Source organism: Macaca mulatta, chromosome 12 (assembly GCF_049350105.2).
Source record: "Macaca mulatta isolate MMU2019108-1 chromosome 12, T2T-MMU8v2.0, whole genome shotgun sequence".
In the NCBI taxonomy this organism is placed as follows: domain Eukaryota; kingdom Metazoa; phylum Chordata; class Mammalia; order Primates; family Cercopithecidae; genus Macaca; species Macaca mulatta.
The window spans coordinates 143,256,574-143,282,372 of NC_133417.1; the positions used below are offsets into that span (position 1 = coordinate 143,256,574).

At 44.5% G+C, this 25,799-nt stretch overlaps 1 protein-coding gene and 1 non-coding gene across 6 annotated transcripts in view; one reads left to right on the forward strand and one right to left on the reverse strand.

The window, feature by feature from the left end:
• The window catches only part of UBE2F (ubiquitin conjugating enzyme E2 F (putative)), a 75,906-nt gene that overhangs the window by 45,312 nt on the left and 4,795 nt on the right, over positions 1 to 25,799 (forward strand). For 3 of the 5 annotated variants that reach the window (XM_028830400.2, NM_001260974.1, XM_077956126.1), the window contains 5 exon segments: positions 5,452 to 5,519; positions 13,903 to 13,973; positions 18,507 to 18,564; positions 20,167 to 20,199; positions 23,849 to 23,911. In XM_028830400.2, the coding sequence (XP_028686233.1) occupies positions 5,452 to 5,519; positions 13,903 to 13,973; positions 18,507 to 18,564; positions 20,167 to 20,199; positions 23,849 to 23,911 (293 nt within the window). 5 annotated transcript variants of the gene reach the window in all.
• Positions 17,185 to 17,286, reverse strand: LOC114671582 (U6 spliceosomal RNA). The gene has a single exon (XR_003721618.1). It is a non-coding gene; the product is annotated as a U6 spliceosomal RNA (small nuclear RNA).

Consider the following 25,799-nt stretch of genomic DNA (forward strand, 5'->3'; position numbering starts at 1 on the left):
TCATCATTTTCTCTGACCTCCCTGCTTAAAATTGCAGCCTCTCCCCACTTTCTACTCCTTCTGTTATGTAATTTATGTATTTTCTCTCCCTTCCACTAGAATGTACTCTTCATAAGGGCGGGAATTATGTCTTATTGATGTGTCTCCAGGGCATAGAACTGTGTGTGGCACATGGTGGGCAGTCATCAACTGTTTGTGTAATGAATGATGAATTTAAGCAAATTCTGATGATAATTAAACATAAAATAACATTTCACCTGCAGTGTATCTCTGAAAATGATGATGGGGTTACTATTAGCATTTTCGCTGATTAAATTGATGCATTGGTAAATGAATATTATTTTATGCTAGAAACAAAGGTCCAATACCAGATTTCTTCCATTATTTTGTCTTTATAGATATAAACACTCAGGACTTCTTGTTCATATAAATAAATAGATGGGGATGGAAGTTGTCATGTTATGGCTGTGCCATTTTGTCTTTGGACTTCCAAGTTAAAGGCCAAAGATCATAAAGTTGTTTTTTTTTTTTTTTTTGAGACAGGGTCTCACTCTATTGCCCAGGCTGGAGTGAAGTGGTGTAGTCGTGGCTCACTGCAGCCTCAAATTTCCAGGCTCAAGCAATCCTCTCACCTCAGCTTCCCAAGTAGCTGGGACTACAGGTGCACACCACCACACCCGGCTAATTTTTCTTTTTTTTGTGGAGATGGGGTTTAGCCATGTTGCTCAGGCTGGTCTCGAACTCTTAAGCTCAAGCAAGCCACCTGCCTTGGCCTCCCAAAGTGCTGGGATTACAGGCATGAGCCACTTTGCCCGTCCTCATGTAAAGTATTTTCATGATTTTTCCACTGACTATTAGATTAGGTTCCTTCTTCCATTTTGTTGAAAGTAGAGAATTGGAAGCCACCTGACTTGGAGAAGACTTTGTCACTCAGTTGTTGGAATCCTTTGCTTCAGTTTCTGAAATGTCCACCAGAATCACTTTACCAATCCCTGTCAGCTGCAGGGACATCAGAATGCTTTTTTGCCCTGAATAGTTACATCTGTCACCCCTCACTTCAGAGCAGCTTTGCAGGCTTTTGCTGGAAATGTTGAGGAAGAGTTGAGAAAAACAGCAGTGTTATTATTGTTTTTTTTTTTTTGAGACGGAGTCTCGCTCTGTCGCCCAGTCTGGAGTGCAGTGGCCGGATCTCAGCTCACTGCAAGCTCCGCCTCCCGGGTTCACGCCATTCTCCTGCCTCAGCCTCCCGAGTAGCTAGGACTACAGGCGCCGCCACCTCGCCCAGCTAGTTTTTTGTATTTTTTAGTAGAGACGGGGTTTCACCGTGTTAGCCAGGATGGTCTCGATCTCCTGACCTCGTGATCCGCCCGTCTCGGCCTCCCAAAGTGCTGGGATTGCAGGCTTGAGCCACCGCGCCCGGCCAACAGCAGTGTTATTAATTTCAGCATACTAATATGTATACCAGTGTAGTGTTTTAAAAATCTTATTACATTCTTCCTATTTTCACCCAAAACTTGGAGCTCCAGATTCAGCCCATTCAGTTTATCAAAACGATCTGCCATATACATTAATTGTCAAACTAGTCAGCGAAATCAGACTCTTTCCCTCAGACAAAAGTCACTTCATTTTCATTCTAACAACATGCCTCTGACAGCCATCTCACTCTGAGCTCCTGTTCCTAGTTAGATGGGTGAGGCGTGGAGCCGGTGCCCTGGGTAGAGGAAGGCACCATGGCTGTTGTTTCTTGGCATCCTCTTTGCTTGGCTCTCAAAGGGGCGATGCCTGCTTTTACAGTGGTTTAGGGTTTGAAGTTACTAAATGAAGTTTTCATCATCCATGCCATCAGACTCCACAGTGTCTGAACCCAAGACACTTCAGCATGAACCAGGACATACTATTTATAATACCATGCTTTGTCCTTTACAGAAATGAGCATAGGCCAGGCGTGGTGGCTCATGCCTATAATCCCAACACTTTGGGGAGGCCAAGATGGACAGATCACTTGTGGTCAGGAGTTTGAGACCAGCCTGGGCAGCATGGTGAGACCCCATCTCTACAAAAAATTAGCTGGGCGGTGGTGCACACCTGTAGTCCCAGCTACTTGGGTGGTTGAGGTGGGAGGATCACCTGAGTCCTGGAGTTCGAGGCTACAGTGAGCTGTGCACTCCAGCCTGAGCAGTGGAATGAGACGCTGTCTCAGAAATAAATAATTTTTAAAAAGGAAGAAATGGGTATAGATAGGGAAAAGCAAATGGAGACGCAGACCCTACCTTAATGCGTCGCTTTGAGGTGGCTTTACCGTTATTAGTGTGTCACGGGTACTTTTGCCCCTAGGAATGTCCACTCCTCAAGGCAGTTCATTCTAGTACAAGGAGAGATGGGAGGTAGGCGTTTTTGCAGGGAGGAAGAAGGTTGTAAAAGAGGAGGTGGGATGGAGAGCTGGCATGACTCCTTGGCCTCAAGGGTGTTGTCCACAGATTTGTTACCAGACAGAGCATATGTGGATGTTGGCCATCTAGAATCTAGAAATGGATTCTGTCACAGTGATTTGTGCCGACATACCCCTTCAAACAGTTTGTTTTCCCAGGGCTCCCAGTAGTCTTGAAGACACTGGAGTATGGTTCCTCAAAGGTAGTGGGGAGTGGGCTCTAAAGCACAAGGAAAGAGGAGGATAATTCCTCTAAATGTAACAGTGGGGCAGGGGCCAGGCTGGCTGATTGAGAGCTGAGTGCCAGGAACTTCCCTCAGTTGCATTCCATTATTGTATTTTAAAACCTAGTTGTCTGAGAAGTACAATGTTTTCAGCCCCAGCAGCCGTGGACAATAGTAACATATATTTGGCCCGTCCTGGACTTGTATACTGTGCTCTGGGCCACGGTGCACGTGTAGTTACAGACATACTCAGTGAGTCCTCTACCTGCCAGCTCTGGAAGTAAGCAGGCCTTCCCTGAACCGTCTCCACTTTGGGCCAGGCCCTCCCAGAGCCAGGTGCAGAAGGTGAATCAGAACTCTTAAGCTGGGGACATCATGAAGGAGACCTTGTAAATAAGAGATGCTCTTGGGTTTCATCACAGTCCAGTCTGCTCCCAAGCTGCTTTTTAATTTGGACTGTGGAATTTCTGGGCAAATTCAATAATAAATAAGCAACTTTGGATCAGGTCTCAAAGCTGTGCAACTTCAAAGAGGGAAAAAGAAGTACTGATGCAGAAGCAGATCATTTTCCTGAGAGAGATTTGTTTCATGAAAGAGAAAAAAATAGAACAGTCTGTTCTCACTTTTTAATGAGTTAAGAGAAGATATAATCCTAATAATTATTAAGTAAGAACTCGACTGGAGCAGAGGGAATAAGGTAAAGTGATAATCATTTTAGACCAAATAACATATTTGAAAGTGGCAGGCAATAGAGTTGAAACTCTGTAATCCATGAAATGAAAAGCCAACTAGAGAAAAAACATAGCATGGCAGGATGGAATGGCCAGAGCACAGCCATGTCCAAGGTGTCTCGCGTGGGTAGTAATCATTCCTAAGGAAAAGAAAAAGGACAGCACAGTGCAGCAGCAGCGTCCAGAAGCTGTGGTAACAGGTCACAGAGCAGACTGCATGGTTTGTAACGTTAAGCTGGACGTTGGATTTCTGTGTCGTGCCACAGTGGTCAATATCAGAATACATGTAAGACACCAACATCCACACATGCTTTGACGAACAAGGATATATACTCTTGAGTATTTTATACCTAAGATGCCACTTATTTGAAAAGTTCTTATATCTGGCGTTAAAAATTTCCCCAAACAAGTGTCTTTGCCAAAGACTTTATACTGCCAGTCACAAATCCAAGTGTGTTTATAAAACTTAGAAATACGCATCTCAAAGAAGTGGAGGAAGGCTAGAATAATAAATGCCGTTGGGATGAGTAAGCAACCAGTTAGGAAAAAAAATACGACCTTAGTCTGTAATCAGTTGTTGAATGAATGAGCTGATTACATGTAATCTATGAAACCATTAAATTACTAAAAGAAAATATAAGGTATTGATACAATCTTCGTTGGGAAAAGCCTTTTTTAAGCATGACACCAAAGACAGAAACCCTAAAGAAAGATTAGCTTCTTAAAAATGGAAAACTAGTGTTCAGAAACTACAAAATCAAAATGCAAACAGCAGCCTAAGAAAAATTGCTTGTAACATATAAAAAGCAAAGGCTAATTTTCTTAAGAGATTTTTACATTAATAATTAAAAGATGAATACCTCAGTAATAAAAGGAGAGTTTCAGAACATTGATCATTCAGTTCTTAAAAGAAAAAACATAAATGACCAGTAATAATATAAATTTTAGCCTCACTGGTATTCATCAGAGAATGTAAAATAAAAGAGAACTAGTATTTCTCTTCTATCAGATTGGCAAATAAAAAAAATGTCAGGGTCCAGGTAATGCCAGTTTTAACTGATAGATGACATAAATGTTGATACAGTCTCAACTCTTAAGGAATGGAATTTTTTTTTAATGTTGATTTGTTTGAGGCTAACAACTTGCTGTTATGCATTCATTTCATATAAAAAATTGAGAAAAGTGGTAAGATTTAATATTGCTGGTTTGTTCATGATAAATATTTTAGGAGAAGTTGAATTTTAACTTTAAAATGGTGCTAATTCTGTCAAATTTGGAAATCGAGAATAATTTAGTTTCTAGTGGCTTTTCAAGCTCATTCATGTTGGAGTGCCCTCTGCTGGCACCAGCAGCCATTTAGTGACCCCTGGCTGGGTACCATATGAGTACCCTGTGGGGTCTACAGGGTGTGGGGGGCAGGATAAAGAGGGAGTGGGGGTACACAGCATGTAGATGGCAATGTCAGTGATGCTCAGACCCTGGGCATCCTCCTTTGTGCCTATTAGCCCGCATTTCCAGAAGGTCTGCTCTGTTCTGAAGGCTGTGCCAAGCAATCACTGAGGCAGTGATTCTGTCAGGTTCACTGCTGTGTCCCCAAGGCCTAGAACCATGCCCAGCAGAGGGTGGTTGCTCAGTAAGGGTTTGTTGGTCACTGTTAGTCTTGTGTCCTCCAATTGACATTCTCTTGGGGAGACCAGCAGTAAGCAGATAAAGAATTCACTTAAGGCACGAGATGTGTTCAGCGGGTTGTAGGTTCCAGGAAGATGGTAGGATGCAAGGAGGCAAGACAGATGGCCCCAGAAGGATGTCCCTTCCCTTCCCTGAGGGTGTGCTTGGCCCCATGAGAAGACAGCAGGCATGTGACAGCATGGAGCCCATTCCTGTTCAGGCGGGGGCATGACTTCCACCAGTGTGTGTGTATTTGGTAATGGAACCGAGGAACTCCGCAGGCCTGTTTTTAACCTCCTGATTCTCTGTATTTGCCATATCCTAACAGAGTGTTTGCTTTTTGTTTCCTTTTTTTTTTAATTTAAAGGATTTTTTTGTTTTGTTTTGTGTTTTTTGATAGATGAGGGTTACTACCAGGGTGGAAAATTTCAGTTTGAAACTGAAGTTCCCGATGCGTACAACATGGTGGTGAGTAGCCTGCGTTGAGCCTGTTGTTTTACTTCTCGGGCGGGGCTGCCTGTGGCTGTGGCCCGCCACTGGCACAGGGCCCTAGCACTCCTCTCTGCGTGTGTCCATGTGTGACTGAGTACTCACTTCAGTATTTTTGTGATGAATGTCACTCATCAGCAGTATTTAGAGTGTTAGTAGAGAATTTGTTTATTCAACAAATACTTATGAGTACTATGTGCCAGGCAGCCTGCCTGTGTATTTTCTATAACTCTTATCTGTTACAGTCTGGCACTGAAGAAAAAAAGCATTGTAGTTTTGTTCATGGTATGACACCAAAATTCCAGAAGTCTATAAAATGTGTATTTTAGAATTTCAGAGAACGGTGACTTGTAGTTTAAACTATAAGTAATTTATACCTATAGTTTCATGTTAATCCCTCAAAGATCCTTTTAGGCGATGATTATACCAAATACCATTACATTATGTCTTTGCTTTGGTGGAACTTGCAGACCAATTAGGAGAGATAAAGGGTAGAAAGTTGATAAAGTGATAAAAATGGTAAGTAGAGGACAGTAGAGATACTGATCAATGATAGGAAACTAATTTTTGAGAATTCAGAGAAGGGAAAGTAATGATCACTTTGGAAAGTGGTCAGGGCTAGTTAAGCTTTTAGGGGGAAATCCAATTGGAGTCACCCTGATGTGGCCCAGAACCAGGGGAGGGTGTTGTAGGTGACATGGAAACGTGGTGAACTGTGGTGACAGGTGTGGACATGAGAACTTGCAACCTGCAGAAGGTGGATGGGCCAGGTCAACTCGAGTGAAGAATTGGAGTTGGGGAAGAATAGAGGAAAAAATGAGAAAATTCAGAAGTGTGGGTTTGGTTGGGCATTTTCGATTTGGCAGTGACAAACCACTGGAGATTCTGAATAATTCCACACCCCTGAGTTGGGGTATTAGAGGAGGTGTGGCTGCGCCTCAGAGACGGGTGTGATGTGTCTAGGCCCAAACTGCCAGGAGTTGGCGTACGGGCAGTTCAGTGTGCTTGTTTTATTGGCGTGCATCGTGGATATGTTTTCCTCCTCACGTGTTCTAACTAACCCTCTTGGCCCATCCAGTAGGAAAGCACAAGCTGATGGTGCTGCCAGAGAAAAGGAAGCCTCACTCCCATCATGAGGATGTGGGCATTTGGGACACTGTGCCTGTGACTTCGCTTGTGGGAGGTGTGCTCCCACTGCCTGACGAGTGGAGGTGCCCTGACCCCAGCCACAGGGCTCCATTCAGTGGCTGCAACACTTGTTTGAGAAGCCAAACCTTCATCTATGGAAATTGACTTTTTACCAGACTACTCCATTTAGGGTTCTTTTTGAAATGTAATTTTTGGGGATGGGGAAGAGTAGGCAGTCCAAGTAATTTTTTAATTTGTAGACAAAGACGGGAAAATACACATTTCCAGTCTTTGTCCATCCACCACCTGCTGAGACTTTCCATTCTTCCCAAACCACACTGAGAAACCTGGTGACGGAGCACTGCACCGTGTCCAGTGCGAGGTGGTTTCAGAGGCTTGGTTTCAGTACAGATATTTAGAATTTGGGGACTCTTTGGTGGTTTCTGGAAACAAACAGGCATACAGTATCTAAAATTCTATATTTAGATTTGCCTCTAAATACTTATGACAGACTGTTCTGGATGTCATAGCAGGGAGTTAAGTGTAAGCTGATAAACTTTCCAGATAAGTCATGAGGCATCAGAGAACCATCGTTTCAGGTATATCTGGCATCATCTAGTAGCAGAGCTCCTTGTTTTCACTATAGGAAGAAAGCAAACTAAGAGAAAATACCAGGTAAGGAATGGGCATGATTGAGAGCCTCTGTGTGCCAGGTGTCTTCACTCACTTTATTCCATTCTTCTGATAGTTCTGTGGGTTGGTTGGTTGGTTGGTTGGTTTAGTTCGTTATCTGAGATGGATCTGGAGTGCAGTGGTGTGATCTCAGCTCACTGCAACCTTCACCTCCCGGGTTCAAGCAATTCTCCTCCTCCTGGGTTCTAGCAGTTCTCCTGCCCTAGCCTCCTGTCAGTGGATGATCTTAACATTTATATCTTTATACATTAGGAAGTTAGGGTTCTGAAAGCTAAAGTTAAAAATATTAGCTTTGCCAATGGAGACAGCTGAATTGTTGAAGTCACTTCATGTCCAGGGCTGCCCAGCTTTTAAGCATGTGCCCTTCCTACCACACCAGGTGGTGAGAAAATGTTTGTCATACTGTCTTGTCCCATTTGTGACTTCAAGAAATAGGAAGGAAAATGGAATAAAGAATGACTTGAAAGCCACTGAGCCTTGAAGACTTGTTTCCCTTATTCGTTTGAGACTGGCACAGAGGTTGAGGTGGAGGGTAAGGTTTTAATTTTCCCAGTGATTTTCCTGTCCTTCTCTCAGACCTGCTATTCCTCAGCCCTGCCCCCCCTTCCTCACTCCCAGTCCCCATGGGAAAACATCATCCTGTGCAGCCTTTCTGAAGTTTGGTGTGCTGTGTTTGACCTTTAACTCTGTAATGATGATCTTACAGTTTTCTATTTCCACTGCTGTCTCTTTTGGAAGTTTCGTATATGATGGGCTGGTCAGATTTCATCAGGAATAAAACCCCATGTTCTCAAACCCAGAAGTACCGAGAGCAGCTGGTGACTCTGCATGAACCATGTTCCTACTCTGCTTCTGTAGGGTCCTTTCCTCTCCTCTCCCCAGCCTTTCCTTCCTGTCCCACCAGCTTTTTTTTTTTTTTTTTTTTTTTAATGAGGCGGAGTTTCGCTCTTGTCACCCAAGCTGGAGTGCAGTGGCTTGATCCCGGCTCACTGCAACCTCCACCTCCTGGATTCAAGCGATTCTCCTGCCTCAGCGTCCCGAGTAGCTGGGATTACAGGTGCCCACCACTACGCCCAGCTAATTTTTGTAGTTTTAGTAGAGATGGGGTTTCACCATGTTGGCTGGGTTGGTGTCGAACTCCTGACCTCAAGTGATCCACCAGCCTTGGCCTCCCATAGTGCTGGGATTATAGGCGTGAGCCACTGCACCCGGCCTCCTGTCCCCTTCTCATGTTTTCTTCCTGTCTGCCTCTCATTCAGGCAAGCGTGGGGCAACTTCCTTAGGGGCCAGCGTGTATCACTGGTGTCCCCATCAGGGACCCTCCAGAAGATCATTAGGGTGCAGTACTTGGTTGAACACAAAAGTAGTTGCATTTGCCATGTTTATAATGAATCATTGCTTACAGACTCTCCCGAGCATCTCTTTCCCACTGGGCTGTGAGCCCTAAGGGAGTGCCAGCCGTCTTGCCCACACTATTTCCAATGTGTAGCCTGTCATGCTAGGCAAAAAACACAGATTGTTCAGTGGTTGCCCCTCTCTCTGCCCCCCACAAACTTAACAGTGTAGAAAAGAGATGAAATAATTCAGCCAGCATAGGAAGATCACATAGGCACGGGCATTCAGGACAGAGTATGAGGGCACACTCTGAAGGCGCCGCGTGGGTCAGTGAGAGCGGACACAGCGGCGGCCAGTGCGGAGCCTAGGGGTGGGCTGGCACTTCTCAGATGCTTCTCTGCTTCACTGCCACGACTGACTTGACACAATTTCTGTACTTCATAAGGACTTTTTTCCTAAGAGTTATAGTTCCTGCAGTGGAGGTCTATTAAGACTGTGAATGTGGAAAACCTTTAATAAAGTCGATCGTCATTTCAGAATAAATTTTTAAAAGAAAAATGTCTATTTGGAATCCCCCACCCCACCCAATATCCCAGCAGCTAAAATTCAAATTTTTTGTGTGTTTTTGTCCCTTTGCCTCTGAAGTTTAACTCCCAGCCTAAAGCTTGCCTTGTAATTTGTCAATTTAGAAACTGGCCAAACGGATGTAGAGACATTGAGTGAGCTCCTACATTGTGCCAGGCTCCATGTCAGACACTGGAGGGCCAAGGATGGGAACTTGGTGACCTTTTAAGAATTTCAGTCTCTGGGGAGACAGACGCTGACATGATAATGAGGAGCCCGGGTAGTGATGTGGGCGACGGCTATTCCTCAGGCTGGTGGGGATGCCCAGAGGAGGAGCACAAGATGTGGCCTGGGGATGCCTTGGAGGAGGAGAGAGCCTTAGCCCAGACCCTAGCTGGCCTGTGGTGTCACACAGCCCACGGGTGTGTCAGTCAGGACTGGTTGGAGGAAGCTGTGTGCTGCAGCAGGAGAAAGGATTACTGCTCTTTGTTCTTGGCTCTGGTTTCCTCCTGGAAGTGAAGACACCACATCTCCTCACATGTTTTTGGCCAAATCAGATAACATGACCATGGCCAGCCCGGAGGGACTGTCCTGCCATGGGTCCTGGAGGAGGAGAACCAGAAACACTTGTTGAATAGCAGTGATGACGACCACAAGTGACACCTGAACTCCCACTCACCTTCTTCATATGAAATTATCAGACTTTGTAGGGAATTGAGACAACACGGCCATGCAAAAATAGAATAATAATCACCCGTAATCTCTCCACCCAGAGATGATCACCATGACTCTCTAATGTCTGTTGCAGACAGTATAAATCCTACATACCAGTGGGGTGATGCTACACATAGTCTGGTAACTCGGGGCTTTCCCATCATAATATGATGGACGTACACATTCATGTCAGTCAGTGCACGACTGCATCATCATTAATAGGAGTACTTCCTTGTATGATGTGTCATTTAAACCAGTCCTTTATCATTGGTCACTGGCTGACCAACCTTTTGTAGTATAAAGCAGACTTTCTGTAAAGAGCTAAGCAATAAATATTTTAGGCTCTGTGGACCACATATGGTCTCTGTCCCATATTCTTTTTTGTTTTTTCAACAACCTTTTAGAAATGTGAAAACCAGTCTTTGACCATGTGAAAACAGTCCCAGCCTGGATTTGGTCTGTAGGCTGTGGTCTGCTGCCCCAGAATAAATAGGGCTGTGAGGTAAGTCTGGGGCATGCATCTTATGTCTGTCTGCCTCTTTCCTCTGGATCAGTTCCTAGACATGGCATTGTGGGTATTGAGTAATTGATGCTCCATTTTAAGGTTCTGGATAAATCCTATTAAATTACCTTCCAAAGAGGAATGTCAGTTGGCATCCTCACCATCAGTGTTTGAAAATTCCCTTTCCCTAAACACTTACCAAGGTAGAATGTTTGCCTTTTTGTTGTTGTTGTTGCCATTTTGGGAGGAAATGGTATCTCATTTAATATCCGGTTGTCTTTTTTTTTTTTTTTTTTTTTTGAGATATAGTCTTGCTCTGTCCCCCAGGCTGGAGTCCAGTGGCACAGTCTCCGCTCACTGTAACCTCCGTCTCCCGGGTTCAAGCAATTGCATTTTCATTTCTTAAGTCGGATGCCGAATAGTATTTCCCACTAATTAGCTGTTTATATTTTTTATGAGCTGCTATTATGTCTTTTGCCCATGTTTCCCATTGGGGATATTTGTTTTTCTTCTAGGTTTACTAGAGTCCTTACATGCAAAGTATGTGAAACTTTTTTCTTAGGTTTTTTAGCTATGCTATAAATTCTTTGTTTTGCATTTGCCATCTTTAGTTGTTGTTCTATACAAGTTTTGTTTTTTTGTTTCACTGCTTGAGTTTTGTGTGTTATGAAATGCTTAAAGCAGCCTTCAGACCCCAAGATGGTCATCTACATTTTCTTCTAGTCCTCCTGTAATTCTCTTTTATGTTTAATTTTAATGCATCTGGAACACTGTGTTTTTCCAAATGGGTAGCCAGTGGCCCACCAAATAACCCAGTTCTCTATTGGTTTGAAAGGCCAGATTTGTCATACATTAGACTCCTGGCAGGGTGAGTGATGGTGGCCGTGCCAAGCACTGAGGGGAAATGTGGGAGGGCTGGGCATTGTTTGTCTAGCTGTGGGCCACTGGGGTTGGGGGGAAGGGGCTGGGGCCTAATTCAGTTTGGAAAGTATGTGTGTGAGAAGCCAGGTGCAGAGTTTTGCCCTCTGTTCTGGAACCACAGTTAAGAGGACCATTGACAAAAGTAGGTACCTGTGTTAACATCAAACTATGGAAGGTGTAAAGGGAACAGGAGGAAGGGCGAATACCCCCAAGCCTTTGGGAGATGTGGTAGCACCAGGCTGGGTGGTCATGTGTGAGGGCCTCCACAGAAGGGGCACCTGCTTGGGAGGGAGAGTGAGTTTGCCAATTTTCTAGGTTCCTGCAAAAACAGAGTTGGTGACTCGGCCTAGCACTAGACTGCCACCATCCAGTGACCCAGGCGGGGGCACACAGCCCTGCCCCTCATGGCAGTCTGACCTTCCCTCTGCAGCCCAAATGCCTCAGTGGAAGGAAAAGATGCAGTTGCTCCTTTCTATTAAATACATTCCCATTTATTTATAGAAAAGCACAATGTGAAATTTATTTAAACTCATTCTGAACCTAAATTCTTTGTCCTCAGACACGTGGATTTGCACAGTCAGTTTAATCAGTTTTTTGGAGTCTACTGATTTTGTGGTATTTTGAAATTAGAAACAATGCTCATTAGAGTGTTGAAAAGTATTTTTGGTTTATAGAAATAAATAAAAAGATGAAACTATAAAAGTTTACTAGAAAGTTAAAGAGGATATTTGGATGGTGAAGTATTTTCTAAGTATGGCATCAAAGATAAAAATTTGATTACAAAAATAACCTCCTCAGAAAACATCATAAATAAAAATTAATAGCAAATGATACACGGGGAAAATGTTACCCATTTCACAAAGGGTTGATTCCTTTTTGAGATGACCTTTCTGATGAGATCCTGTGATTTGACACTTCTGCATGTTAACCAAGGGTACCTTGCTGTGGGAAGTCCTGGCGAAGAGGCCCTCTCCCTCACTGCAGGTTGTGGGGGTGGTGGGTGTCACGTCTTCTGAAGAACATGAGCAGTGTATCAGAAGCTAGGGTTTCTGACTAGCAAATCCTCTTGCTGGGCTTCATCCTGAGGAAACATTTCATCCAGGATGAACCCTGCATTGATAGAGCAGGGTTGGGAGAAGAGGAAGCAACCTGGGGGCCCAGAGGTAGGGAAGTGCTTGTTAAACTCGGGCAGGTGTACCATAGAATGCAGGACACCATCTGAAACAATGGCAGAAATAGCTAAAACATATGTAGCACAGCTTTCTTCTATAAAGAAAAATGAGTATGCTGCATGCACACTATGTGTGTGGCCTAGAAAAGAGGCGTAAAACACATGTACTTCAGGTGTCACATAATTTCTGGGTAGCATTTTGATGGAGTGTATATATTCTTACATAAAAAGCAAATGTGAAAGACAGCATAATTTATTATATATTTACATATTTCATTTCTGTTGTCCTTTTCTCTTGAGTATGGATTGCCTTTGTAACAACGAAATCTGTTTGGTTTGGTTTGGTTTGGTTTTCTGGTTTGGAGGCAGGGTCTCGCTCTGTCACCCAGGCTGGAGTACAATGGTGCGATCATAGCTCACTGCAGCGTACAACTTCTGAGCTCAAGTGATTCTCCCACCTCGCCTCCTGAGTAGCTGGGACTACAAGCAGGAGCTACCATGCCCAGCTCTTTTTTTTTTTTTCCTGGAGAGACAGGGTCTTGCTATATTGCCCTGGCTGATATCAAACCCTTAGCCTCAAGCGATCCTCCCACCTCGACCTCCCAAAGTGCTGAGATTTTTTTTCTCCTGGGCATCTATTGTTAATTATATTATCTTAGGTGGCCTCCCTAAGTGAGCCACAATGCCTGACCTAGAAAAATCTTAAAAGAACTTTATCCAAACATGCCAAGTCATAAATGATGTTGATATACTTTATCCCCACAAGTTCATTTTAATTCTCTTTCTCTCCTTTAAATATTAAGTGGACTAGGACTTTCATCTAGGAAAACGTATGTGACAGTAGCATCTTCAGAAAAATCCAGCAAAGGGAACAGGCTGTTCTTGCAAGGAGCAGTAACTTTAAGCCATAGTAACTTGTAGTGCAAAGGAATCTGGGGCTTCTGGTTGGATTTGGGCCCAGAGGATGCAGAACTATTCCCTAGAGTGCACTGTGGATACCTGCAGTCCCAAACCCAGGGGATGTGGGAGGTGACAAAGGTCCAGTCACCAGCACTGTCAGCTGGCAGGGCATTTGGGGCTTGTAGAGAGGTGCTCAGAAGCCCATGGCGTAGACTTTGCTGCTGAGACTAGCCCTTGTGGACGCAGCCCATCAACACATGCCTCGTGGGTGAGATGAGCCAGTATTCAAGGTTGAACACATGCTCAGCGAGTCAAACTACACACTGAGTAAGCCATGAAACAAGCGTCTAGATAGGGTATGTGGTAAGGCTCTGGCCTGGATATGTGATTTGCAGAGACTGTCAGCGTGATCTCTCATTCTTTCTGTGTTGCAGCCTCCCAAAGTGAAATGCCTGACCAAGATCTGGCACCCCAACATCACAGAGACAGGGGAAATATGTCTGAGGTAAGTTTCTTGTCTTTTCTTTCTTCTACATTCGTGAGTGTCACGTGTGAGCATTGGGCTTTTAAACATGTTGTCTCCTCTGAGAGAGGATTTTGAGGCATGCCCAAGATTAGGATGAGCTTGAACTCAGCTGAAGTAGCTGCGGTTGCCTGCCTGCTCCCAAACCCTACCCTACCTTCTGCCTCCAGACCAGTGTCCTCTCATGGCCCTCTGGGGGCCACAGCCCTACCAAGTTCTTAGTGCAGCCTCCTTGCTTGCCCAGGATGGACCCTTGGGGTCCCTTGCCTTGTTCCCCCCTATTTAAATGAGAGACCACATTCCCTCCATGTGGCTGATTTTAGCTAAGATGAGAAAATATGATTAATGATGGATACCCAGGAGAAAAAATGTAGATAGCAGGCTTAAGACAACCTTGGGCACTTGTATTTCAGCTGCCTTCTCTCTACCAAAATGGTCCTAATAGGTGTCAGGGCACTTAGGGCAGGCAGCCTCTCAGAGCTTCGTGTCCACTGTGACTTGTGTCCCCGATCCCTGGCCTGGGCAGAACATCAGGGATCAGTGATTTCTCCTCCTAAGGCTGCTGGAAAAGATGTATGGGTGGATTGGTTGGTTTTTAAAGTAAGTTTCACGTTTGGGCTTTATTTTTTTTTTTGCGCTTTGTCCCTTTCATCACTTTAAGGCAGCGAGATTGATTGCAGGGGCTTTGATATCAGACCACCTGGACCTGAGTCCAGCTTGCTGCCCCCGCCCCGCCACCCGGGGCAGCTGTGGGACTTTAGGCTAGGTATTTGACCCGTATGTGCCTCACACTTAGCCAGTCTGGAAAGTCGGCACAACGTGTTTTCTTAGCACATTTCTCCTACTTTTGACATGAAATGCAATTAGTGGCCTAAGTCAGTTCTCATGCTCAACCTCCGTATCTCTTTTCTTTCGTTCCTCTCTCCTTAGTAAATACTAATCACCTTTGAAAGGAAATGTGTAAACTGTGGCTGCTGGAAATCTTACCTCAGGATGCCTTTCTCTTCACAAGTACAGTTAGTGCCCATTTGTCCATTTCATTTTTGTATATACTGCTCCCTTTCTTCAGTATCAGCCTCATTTTTCAGATAGTTAAAAATACATTTTACCAGGCATGCCTTTTTAAAAAAGCATCTTCTCTTTGAAGTATCTGTCCTTTGCGTATTGAAATGTTAAAATTCCACCATCTTTGGTTGCAGGTTATAAATGTGTTTGGCCCAGGCCCCCATTGCCCCGCTTACTTCTGTGATTGTGAGGACACCTGGCTCACTTTCTGGGGGGCCATACTCTACTTACCTATCTTGCCCCTGCCTCAGTCAGAATTGGGTGCAGAATAGGAAGCTCTCTTGTCCTTTTTGCCATCTTCTGGGAAATCAGATGATTAGCAAAGCCTGATAAGGATAAACAGATGGTATTCTGATATAAAAGCCAGACGTCTCAAGGAAAAAGATTGTCAGATTTGACCACATAAAAATTAAAAACACAAAATGGAAGGAGAAATGATCAACTGGATTAAAATCCTTGGTATGTAAATAGTCCTTACTATTCATTAAAAAAAGATGGGTACTTCCTCTGGAAAAATGTGGCATTGGCTACAAACAGGTGATTCATAAAAGGAGAAATAGAAGTGGGCAGTAAATATCTAAGGGGATGTTCACTCTCATCGGTAACCAGAGAAAGGTGCAGAAAACCATGAGGTGTGGCTTACCACTTATCAGATTGGCAGGCACAAAGGTAGATACTTGGTGGTGGGGCGGGGAGTGTGTGATAGAGAGCGAGCAGGCTCTCTCGTTGGAGGGTGTGTGTATTTGCACACCTTTCATTGGTCCTTCAGCCATGTAGACTACCTTTAACTCGAATGTACCCTTGGACTTGTCAGCTGCACTTCTAGGGATTTAATCTAAGGAAATAATGTGTCAGATTGATGTACAGGGACCACCTTGTTAGTGAAAAGCAGACAGTGTCCAGTGGCAGCTTTATGGTGTGTCCTGAATAAAGGGAAAGAAAAGCCCCGCCACACCTCTGGTTTGTGGTGACCACTGGACAGCAGCTAATCAGGCCCTTCCCACAGCAGGACTGATGGATGCCTGGTGCTCCACGGGCCTTTTAGAGAGATTTGCCCTGGCTCCACCTTGTTGTCCCAGCAGGGACACTTCCCCTGCTCTGACACAAGGTCAGAGGCTCCATGTCTGTGGGATTGGAGGGCCTAGGTCAAGAGCTCAGTCGAAGCTTCTCCTAGAGCCTAAGCTTCTATTACAGTTCCTGGGGTGTCCTCTGTCTCCTTGCTTAATGACATCTCTGATAGCCGAGTGTCTCTGTCTCCTGAGCTGTTGCTGGGACTGTCCTCTGTGAGGCCAGGCTAGAACTTCCTCAGTGACTGGGGGCACTGCACCCCTGATGGGCCTCACTGCTGCCCAGACCAGTGGCCACCACATGCTGGGGCCGGCCTTGCCTCCCCATTCCCTACCCTGCCAGATGCAAAGCCCTCCTGCTCTGGCTGTGCTGTTGACAGCAAAGCTCAGGGTGAGCTTCCTTCTCCTTCATTCAGCTAATGTTGATTGAGCTTAGGCACTGGCAGAGGAATTAGAATTCCCTGCTTTTATGGATGAAACGGGCATTCAACAAATAAATGACAAATATATAACTGAAGGTTGCATTAAGATCTATATAAGAAAATTATTAGCTAGATCAGAAATAATTCTTCCACTCTAGTAACAAAATGTAGCCACTAGGATTTGACTTGATTCCCAAAAAAGGTATTCAGAAGTTGACGATTCACATCCACAAGTCACCAGTACCTCTATCGGGTAGAAAGACATCCACCCAGTTGGTAGGGTATGTGATTTGAGTTTTCCTTTTTTCTTTTTAAGGCACAAGTAAATTTTAATGGTCAATTTAAGGTTAGTTATCTGTTTTTTTAACTGCTCTTCATAGACAATTAAGATTATAGCTTTGACTCAAACTCTACATATTTTTCTTCTGATCTAAATTGACTTTTGTGAATTTAAACATGCTCTAATTCAAAAAAGTTTATCAGAGGTAACAATTATGGCCTATACAGCCTGATATTTTATGTGCAGATCAAAGCCACAGCACAATAATTCAACAAATGCAAAAGTAATTTTATCTCCAGAAGGAGGTTTGGCAATAAATTATACTTTTTCGAAGTATGGAATGATCATTTAATCTCTTTAAAATTATTTAATTTTTTTTTTTACTTTTTGAGATTATTGTGAAAATGCCAATCTTCTCTGTATCATCCCAATTTGAGCATATGTGCTGCGGAAGTGAGCACTGGAATGATCATTTCCATGAGAGTATATGGTGTGCCTTACAGCTGATAGACAGTCAGGACCAGGACTCTCAGGTACCAGCTTCAGAAATGGGGCCTCACCGGACCTCTGAATCCTGGTGTGCCTTCCCTGAGCATGGGCCCCTCACCTAAGAAGTGATTGATATTCAGAATTGTGCATTAATCTTTTATCCTCAAGCATTTTCTTTTGAACTTAAAAAAAAAAACCCAGTTATTAAAATGTCATACGCTGAGAGCTCCCATTGTTGTTAACCTGCATCAACAGTGTTTCAGAATGTCGGTGCCCGTGAGCTGCCTGGGTTGGAAGAACAACACTGTTCATGAGGCATGTGCCCTTGGGCCTGTCTTCTCTGTGCCTTGGTTTCCTCCTGTATAAGACAGGGAAACAGTGATCCTTCCTTCACAGGTGGTTAAAAGCATTAAGTGAATTTAATGGCACAGCACCTAGGATTGTGCCTGACATACACATAATAAGCTCTAAGCTTCAGTTACTCTTGTTGTCATGTTGTCATTTTGTTGCCATTGTCATTTTCTTTTCTTTTTTTTTTTTCTTTTGTTGCCATTGTCATTTTTTCTTTTCTTTTTTTTTTTTCTTTTGGAGACAGGGCCTCACACTGTTCCCAGGCTGGAGTACAGGGCCGCCGTCACAGCTCACTGCAGCCTCAAACTCCTGGACTCAAACAGTCCTCCTGCCTTTGGGACTACAGGCGTGCACTACTATGCCTGGCTAATTTTTAATTTTTAGTAGAGACAGGGTATCACTGTGTTGCCCAGGCTGGTTTCAAACTCCTGGACCCAAGCGATCCTCCCACCTTACCTCGGCCTCCCAGAATGCTGGGATTACAGGCATGAGCCACCATACCCAGCCACCATTGTCATTTTCTGAACATTAAATTGACAGATGTTCTTTGTGTGTTGTTTTAAACATGCTTTTCCTCTGCCTAAAACTTCCATGTCAAGTGTTACAACAAATAGACAAACATAACACAAGACGTTATACTTGAAAATGTATATAACCTTGGAGGTAGAAATGCCTTCCTCAGCAAGAGGAAACTGAGAAGCCACAGAGGAAAAGGTGGATTTAATAAAAAGTAGTTCTCCTGCATGGCCTAAAGACAAAATACGCACCGAGAGGACCAGTCGGCAGTGTGTAGGCACCTGTGGCTGCTCCTCACTAACCACTGTGTGTCTGTCTTTTTCAGTTTACTGAGAGAACATTCGATTGATGGCACTGGCTGGGCTCCCACAAGAACATTAAAGGTAGAGTCTGTCCCTTGATCATAAGTTGTCCCTGTGGTCCTCTCCCTGCAGTAGCCAGCCTCCTGAGAAAGCAGCACATGTCCTTGCCTGTCACATCCACACCAATGGCCAGACACAGCCTGCCTCCTCTTCTCCCTGCTGCCTGGGCTACTTAGCCAGTCACTGACCTCAGTCAGTTTGGGCCGGATGAGCATCCTTGTTGGCTTTGCCAGTCACCATTCTAGAACCAGAGATAGGAGCCGAAATTGCAGGCTTCACCGCCAAACCACTCGCCACATAGGAAACCTCATGGCCACCATTCATTCAACAGGAATGTTGTCTTGAGCTCTTCTGGCCACTAGGTGTTGGAGAAGAGCAGCAAATTGATGTGCAGACCACTCCCTATGGCCAGAGAAGACTGTCAGGTGTTGGGTACCTAACACCAAGCAGGGACCCTAGGGGAACAGCACAGGAAGGGGCTTTTGGCCCTGGCCCTGCATCAGGGAACACTGCAGACTGCATGCAGTCCTGACCAAGCTCCTCCAAGCTGTAGTCTCTGCCACCATGGGCAACCCACACCCTTTTCTTAGCCTCTCCCCACGCTCTAGAAATGTCCTTCCCTCTCAAAACTTTCCCTCTGCAGGCCATGTCTCTACCTGGAAGGCGGCCCTCTCCTCCAGCCCTCTCCCTGGCAGACTCCTGCTTCCCTGGGGCTCAGATGGCTGTCATTGCCTCTGGAGCCTCTCCTCCCAGGGTGGGTGCTCTGGGGAACACGTCTCGTGAGCAGTGCTGGCCTGCTGACCTGCCCACCTGTCCATCCCCCTTCCTCAGGCTGAGGGCTCACCTTCACCCACACTCCAACCCTAAGCCTGGCTCACATCGGAAGGTCAGAGATGGGTGGGTGGATGGATTGATGGACTAGAGAAAACAGAGAAGGGCAAATAAAATTACCAACTAGCAAAGAGTAGGGGAGGAGCGTGAGAACAGGCCTAAAAAGGACGAAACTCTTGAGTTGATGAAGAGGAAAATGGAGAATGAATTTGTGATTCACAGATGGCAAGTCAGTACAGATAGAACAACTCTGGCTTTCAGTTTTATTTAATGAAAATCTCTGATCCTTGAATTGTGAATCTTCCATTATTCTTTAAATAACGCAAAATCATTAAGAAAACTTAATAGGATAAGATGTAATTAACTTATCTACAACCGCAAGGGGCAGTAGATGTAAAAACAACAGACTTTATTTTGAAGGTGACTTTTTAGAAGTCAGAACCATATTTGGTGGTAACAGCTAAGAGGTGATTAAAGGTAGAGCCCCTATGCAGACACTGGCCTGCGGGCCCTGTCGTGCAGGATTAGGCTTGTCAGATCTGACTGGGAGGGCAGCTGATGCTGTCTTTGATTTTATATTCACTACCTGAGACTGCTCACCTCTTTGAATTTTCCAGAGTTTGTTGTTACACTTGAAGACAAGTTATTTTAATTTTCTATCTTGAGAAAAACAAGCCATGTTGAAGACAGGTTTTGATACAGTACAATGCATATTTCTTGATCATGGGTTTACACATGCATACAGGTGCACAATGGCCTGAAACTTGTTTTCTGTTTTCTTTTTTATTTCAGGATGTCGTTTGGGGATTAAACTCTTTGTTTACTGTAAGTACAGTGATCAAAATCCCAAGTTTTTCTCGATTTCCTTGTTGCTGGTTTTAGATATTACATTAACGTTAACACAAAACCATGTTAAAAAATGAAATGTGGACTGGGCACAGTGGCTCACGCCTGTAATCCTAGCACTTTGGGCGGATCCCCACTTGAGCCCAGGAGTTCGAGACCAGCCTGGGCAACGTAACAAAACCAGTCTCTACAAAAAATAGAAAAATTAGTTGGGCATAGTGTCACACGTCTGTAGTCCCAGCTACTTGGAAGGCTGAGGTGGGAGAACTGCTTGAGCCTGGGAGGCAGAGGTTGCAGTGAGCTGAGATTGCACCACTGTACTCCAGCCTGGGTGACAGAGATCTGCCTCAAAAACAGACAGATACACACAAAAACCCCCAAAAAACATGCTTGCTGGGCATGGTGGCTCACACCTGTAATCCTAGCACGTTGGGAGACTGAGGCAGGCAGATCACTTGAGCCCATGAGTTCAAGACCAGCCTGGGCAACATAGCAAGACCTGTCTCTAAAAAAAATAATAAATGAAAAAATAACCCCCCTTTTTTCTGTTTCTGTTTTATGAGTCAGAAGTAGAACAGTGAGGTGGGGAATGAAGGGCCTTTGGAGTGACACGTGGGGAGGTTATCTGGGGCAGGGGCCACAGCAGTCTCACTTCTGCCCTGCTGAGGTGGCTGACCCCAGTTTCTAGGGGATGAGGTTGGTTCCACTTGCCTTAGCCCCTTCCAGCAGGGTGGCTGTTACCCTGGGGTCACTTGGCCCAGTCCATGTCTGTGCCTGTGGCTACACTAGCCAGCCCAAGGAGTGGCCCTGTCACCTCCCAGGTGTCCTGGTTGGGGTGGATGATTTTGTGGTTACCCAGCCTTGAAGGCTTTTTCACGAGTCCAGAACCTCAGAGTTGTTGTCTTTTTGTCAGTGATGAGCTGCTGAAGTTTGCTGTTCTCAGGAAATAGCATTTCTCAGACAATGGCCCTAGTGCAGGAAGAGGCTAAATGGACTCAGCTAAAAGCTGTTGGTTGGATTTTTTTAATACAATATTATACATTCCTTTGAATTTTTACTTTTTAATTCATAAAGGTGCTTTTAAAGAAATAAGCTTCAGAGATCTGTTTGTGAAAAAAAAGTTTTTGCTATTTTGATAAAACCTAAGGTGCCTCTATGATCTTGGATAGTCCACCCAGGCCAGGGGGCTGTTTTAGGAGCATCCTCCTAGCCGGTGTCATGTGGGTCACTGGCTGTTGCCTACAGCAGAGGCACCTGCAGGACTCAGTTAAACTAGGGGCGGGTCTGCTCTTCCTTGTCCCATCATCTGAGGGCACAGTGTTCTTATCTTCAGCAAAAGCAGAGCCTCAAACTAAACTGAGTCCCTGCCCACCTTTTGTCTTTCTGTCTGATGTTAGCTGGTGAATGTCTATCACACAAGCAGAGAAACCACGCACTTCCAGTGATTTCAGGATCTCCCTGAATCTCCGTGGGAGGTCATACCTGATGGAGACCTGGACTTCAGTTTCTGCTGCTCTCAGCCACTTTGTTCTGCTTCTGTCTTTGGCTTTTTCATTGAAGTGAATGAAGTTTTATTTCTGGAGCCTAATTTGAAATCTGTCTGGCCGTTGTGCTCCATTGTAATATTGAGCCTTGGCATCTCTAGATTTGATTGAGAGAGCCAAAGAGAACAGGTGTGAACTCAGGCGCTTCTAGGGGCCCACGTGCCATCATTATCATCAGCCACCATGATGATTTTTTTCTGGAGCCCACCATGTCTGTCCCAGGTTCCTTGGCTCTGAGTAGGTTTTGATTGGCGACTTGCTACAGGGGAATTAATGGGAGGAAAGAAACACTGACTCCTTGGACTTAAAAAAAATTTTTTTGGCTGGGTGCGGTGACTTATGCCTGTGATTCCAGCACTTTGGGAGGCACCGAGGCCGGCAGATCACCTGAGGTCAGAAATTGGAGACCAGCCTGGACAATATGGTGAAATCTCACAGCTACTAAAAAAAAAAAAAAAAAAAAAGTACAAAAATTAGCCAGGCATGGTGGCGGGCACCTGTAATCTCAGCTACTTGGGAGGCTGAGGCAGGAGAATCGCTTGAATCCAGGAGGCGGAGGTTGCAGTGAACCGAGATCACACCATTGCACTCCAGCCTGGGCAACAAGAGCGAAATTCCATCTCAAATCAAAAAAAAAAATTGAAGAGAAATCTGCTATAGCCACACTAACTTCCCATCTCTAAGTGCTCTCAGTAAATTCTAAAAAAGCCAATCAAAATTGCTAATTAAGTCTTTAATGGTTATTCTGATCAACTCATTTATCTTAGGTCTAATATACAGTAAAGAAGATAAGAAATTTTGTGTGTCTGATACAGTCTATCTAATGATGTACTTTACATTTTTGCCTTTCTCTGGGACTTGGAATCTAATTTTCCAACTGTGAATGACTATAGAGATTTACAGGGTTTTTTTGCTATTTTATAACATTTTAATGGTCACAGCCATATTAATCTCCAGGAACATTGTCCCCAAATTTAACGTCCTTCCTGAAGAGAAATACGGTTGTCTTGACGATGATCCATCCTATAGCCTGCGTTAGAAAGCCATGATTCATCATAAGTACAAATTGAGGCCCCCTGATTTTTTCTTTTTTTGTTGTTTTTGAGACCGAGTCTTGCTCTGTCGCCCAGGCTGGAGTGCAGTGGTGCCATCTCGGCTCACTGCAACATCCTCCTCTGGGTTCAAGCGATTCTCCTGCCTCAGCCTCCCGGGTAGCTGGGATTATAGGCATGTGCCACCATGCCTGGCTAATTTTCATATTTTTAGTGGAGACAGGGTTCCACCATGCTGGCCAAACTGGTCTCAAACTCCTGACCTCGGTGATCCACCCGCCTCAGCCTCCCAAAGTGCTGGGATTATAGACGTGAGCCACCATGCCCGGCCAAGCAAGCCCCTCTGATTCTCAACAAGAGGGGTGAGCAGTGTGAAGATAAGATGCGGCCTTGGTCCAAAGTCCAGAGTGCTTCTTGGGGCTGAGGGGCATAGCCGTTGCAGTGTTTTTCTAGGGGAGAATGGGTCTGGCACCCTCTCCTGAGTCTGGGGACATGAGCCTAGTGACACTGCCATGCAATTTGCTCGGGTTCCAGACGTCCCTACTGACTGTGCATGGGAGGCTTGGTGAAGCAGAGAAAGGAAAGTCCAGGGAAGGCCCCAAGAGAACCCATGGGCTCAAAAAGTCAAAGCTGTTAATCACAAAACAAAAGAAAAATATAATTTTTATGGAAAAGAAGGGGATTTTTATTTGGAAATGCTTAATGAGAGTGGTTTTCATTCTCCAGTTATCACAAATAGCATCAGAAATGAATGTGATTGCAGTTTACTCCGTCTTCACCAAACTTTGTAGAACTGCATGTCAACATATCTCTGACTTCTTTCAGTCAGTTGTCAGTCACCATTTTGAAAAAAATGCCCACATGTTCGATACTTCCATATCACAAGCACTTGAGTTCTTAGTGGGATTCTCAGCTCTTCAGTTTGGTCTGCCATTTGCTAATTAGACTTCTCTTACTGTGCCATGAAAAGAAGACTTTAACAGCAGAAAAGCAATTCTTCCAGTGTTTACTTTAAGTTTCTCTCTTTTTAAGGATCTTTTGAATTTTGATGATCCACTGAATATTGAAGCTGCAGAACATCATTTGCGGGACAAGGTGAGCCAGGAACAGGCTTATTCTAGGTTGATGTACTTGTCACAAAGATGATTACTACTGTTTCTTGATTGGATAAATGAGAAATTGAGAGTGGTGGGATGCAAAGCTGGAATTCAAAGCAGTTTGTAAACAATATGGTATAGTAAATGTATGTAACCTCAGGAAAATGCTTTACCCAAGGTTAGAGAGAATTGGTGTGTGTTTGTTTTTTTTGTTTTTTGTTTTGTTTTGTTTTTTGAGACAAGATTTCACTTTGTAACCCAGGCTGGAGTGCAGTGTTGTATTAGTGGCTCACTGCAGCCTCTACCTCCTGGGCTCAAGTGATCCTCCCACTTCAGCCTTCCGAGTAGCTGGGACTACAGGTGCATGACACCACAGTCAGCTAATTTTTTTACTTTTATTTTTTGTAGAGACAGAGTCTTGCTTTGTTGCCCAGGCTGGTCTTGAACTGTTGGCCTCAAGCGATCCTCCTGCCTTGTCCTTCCAAAGTGCTGAGATTACAGGCATGAGCCCCAGCACCCAGCTGAGAAATGCTTTTTATTTGATGTGATTTCCTAGTAGAATTTAGTATGAGTAATTTAAAACAGATATAGCACTAGCATGGTGGCATTGTGATTACACCTGTAATCCCAACCTTTGGGAGGCCAAGGTGGGCAGATTGCTTGAGCTCAGGAGTTTGAGACCAGCCTGGGCAACATGGCAAAACTCTGTCTTTACAAAAATTAGCCAGACATAGTGGCACATGCCTGTGGTCCCAGCTACTCAGGAGGCTAAGGTGGGAGTATTGCTTGTGCCCAGGAAGTTGAGTGAGTCAAGATTGTGCCACTGCATTCCAGCCGGGGTGACAGAGTGAGACCCCATCTTTAAATAAATAAATAAATAAATGGTAGGAACAGAGAAGGAGAATGGACGGTGTCACACCCACCAGCACCCTCCTGACCTCCAGTGGCCCACCTTATCCTTCCACACCTTTTGCTGAGCTCATACACATTCATACAAACTTGACTTTGATTTTTACCCAAAAATAATGAGATCCTATTCATTATTGTTTTTAATTTTTATTTATTTATTTAATTTTTAGGGCAGTACCCTGAGATTGTAAAGGTTCAGAGAGCTCCCCCTATTCATTACTTTTAATCTTCAATTCCTCTTCTAAAAGGTTTTTTCCTCTAATGCAGTGCATAAATGATTGGTCATTCATTTCAGGAGCCACATTGAGGTCTTCCAGTAAGACACCTGTTAAGGAAGACAGTTTACCTAGAAACAATATATTAAAACTCACTGGGAAGAAAAAAATACAACAAAACCAAGCTGAAAGAGTTATAGTCGGTGAATGTCACCTTTCCACTGTGCTTGAGTAGCAAGGCAGCAGTGGTTTTAACTGTCTGATAAAAGAAAGCATACAAGCCTTGAGGAGGGGAAGTGCTGTCAGGAAAGGGGGTCTGAAATGACTTTAACATTGGCCCAGTGCAAAGCACATGGAGCAGGAGCCTGCAGAGGCAGGTCATGTGTGGCTGGCACCAAGGTAGCTCAGCTTAGGTGAAGGGTTCTGGCTGGATTTGGTGGTAGAACCTCACATTCCATTACCTGAACCAGATTCCCTATGGCAGCCTTGCCATTGTGGCAGTCAGTCAGCCACTGTTGTTCGTTTGGCTGAAGTTGCTTTTTTTTTTTTTTTTTTTTTTTTGAAACAGAGTCTGTTGCCCAGGCTGGAGTGTGCAGTAGTGCAATCTTGGCTCACCTCTATCTCCAGATGCAACCTCCATCTCCCACGTTCAAGCAATTCTTGTGCCTCAGCCTCCCGAGTATCTGGGACTATGGGCGTGCGCCACCACACTGGGCTAATTTTTGTATTCTTAGTAGTAGAGACAGGGTTTTACCATGTTGC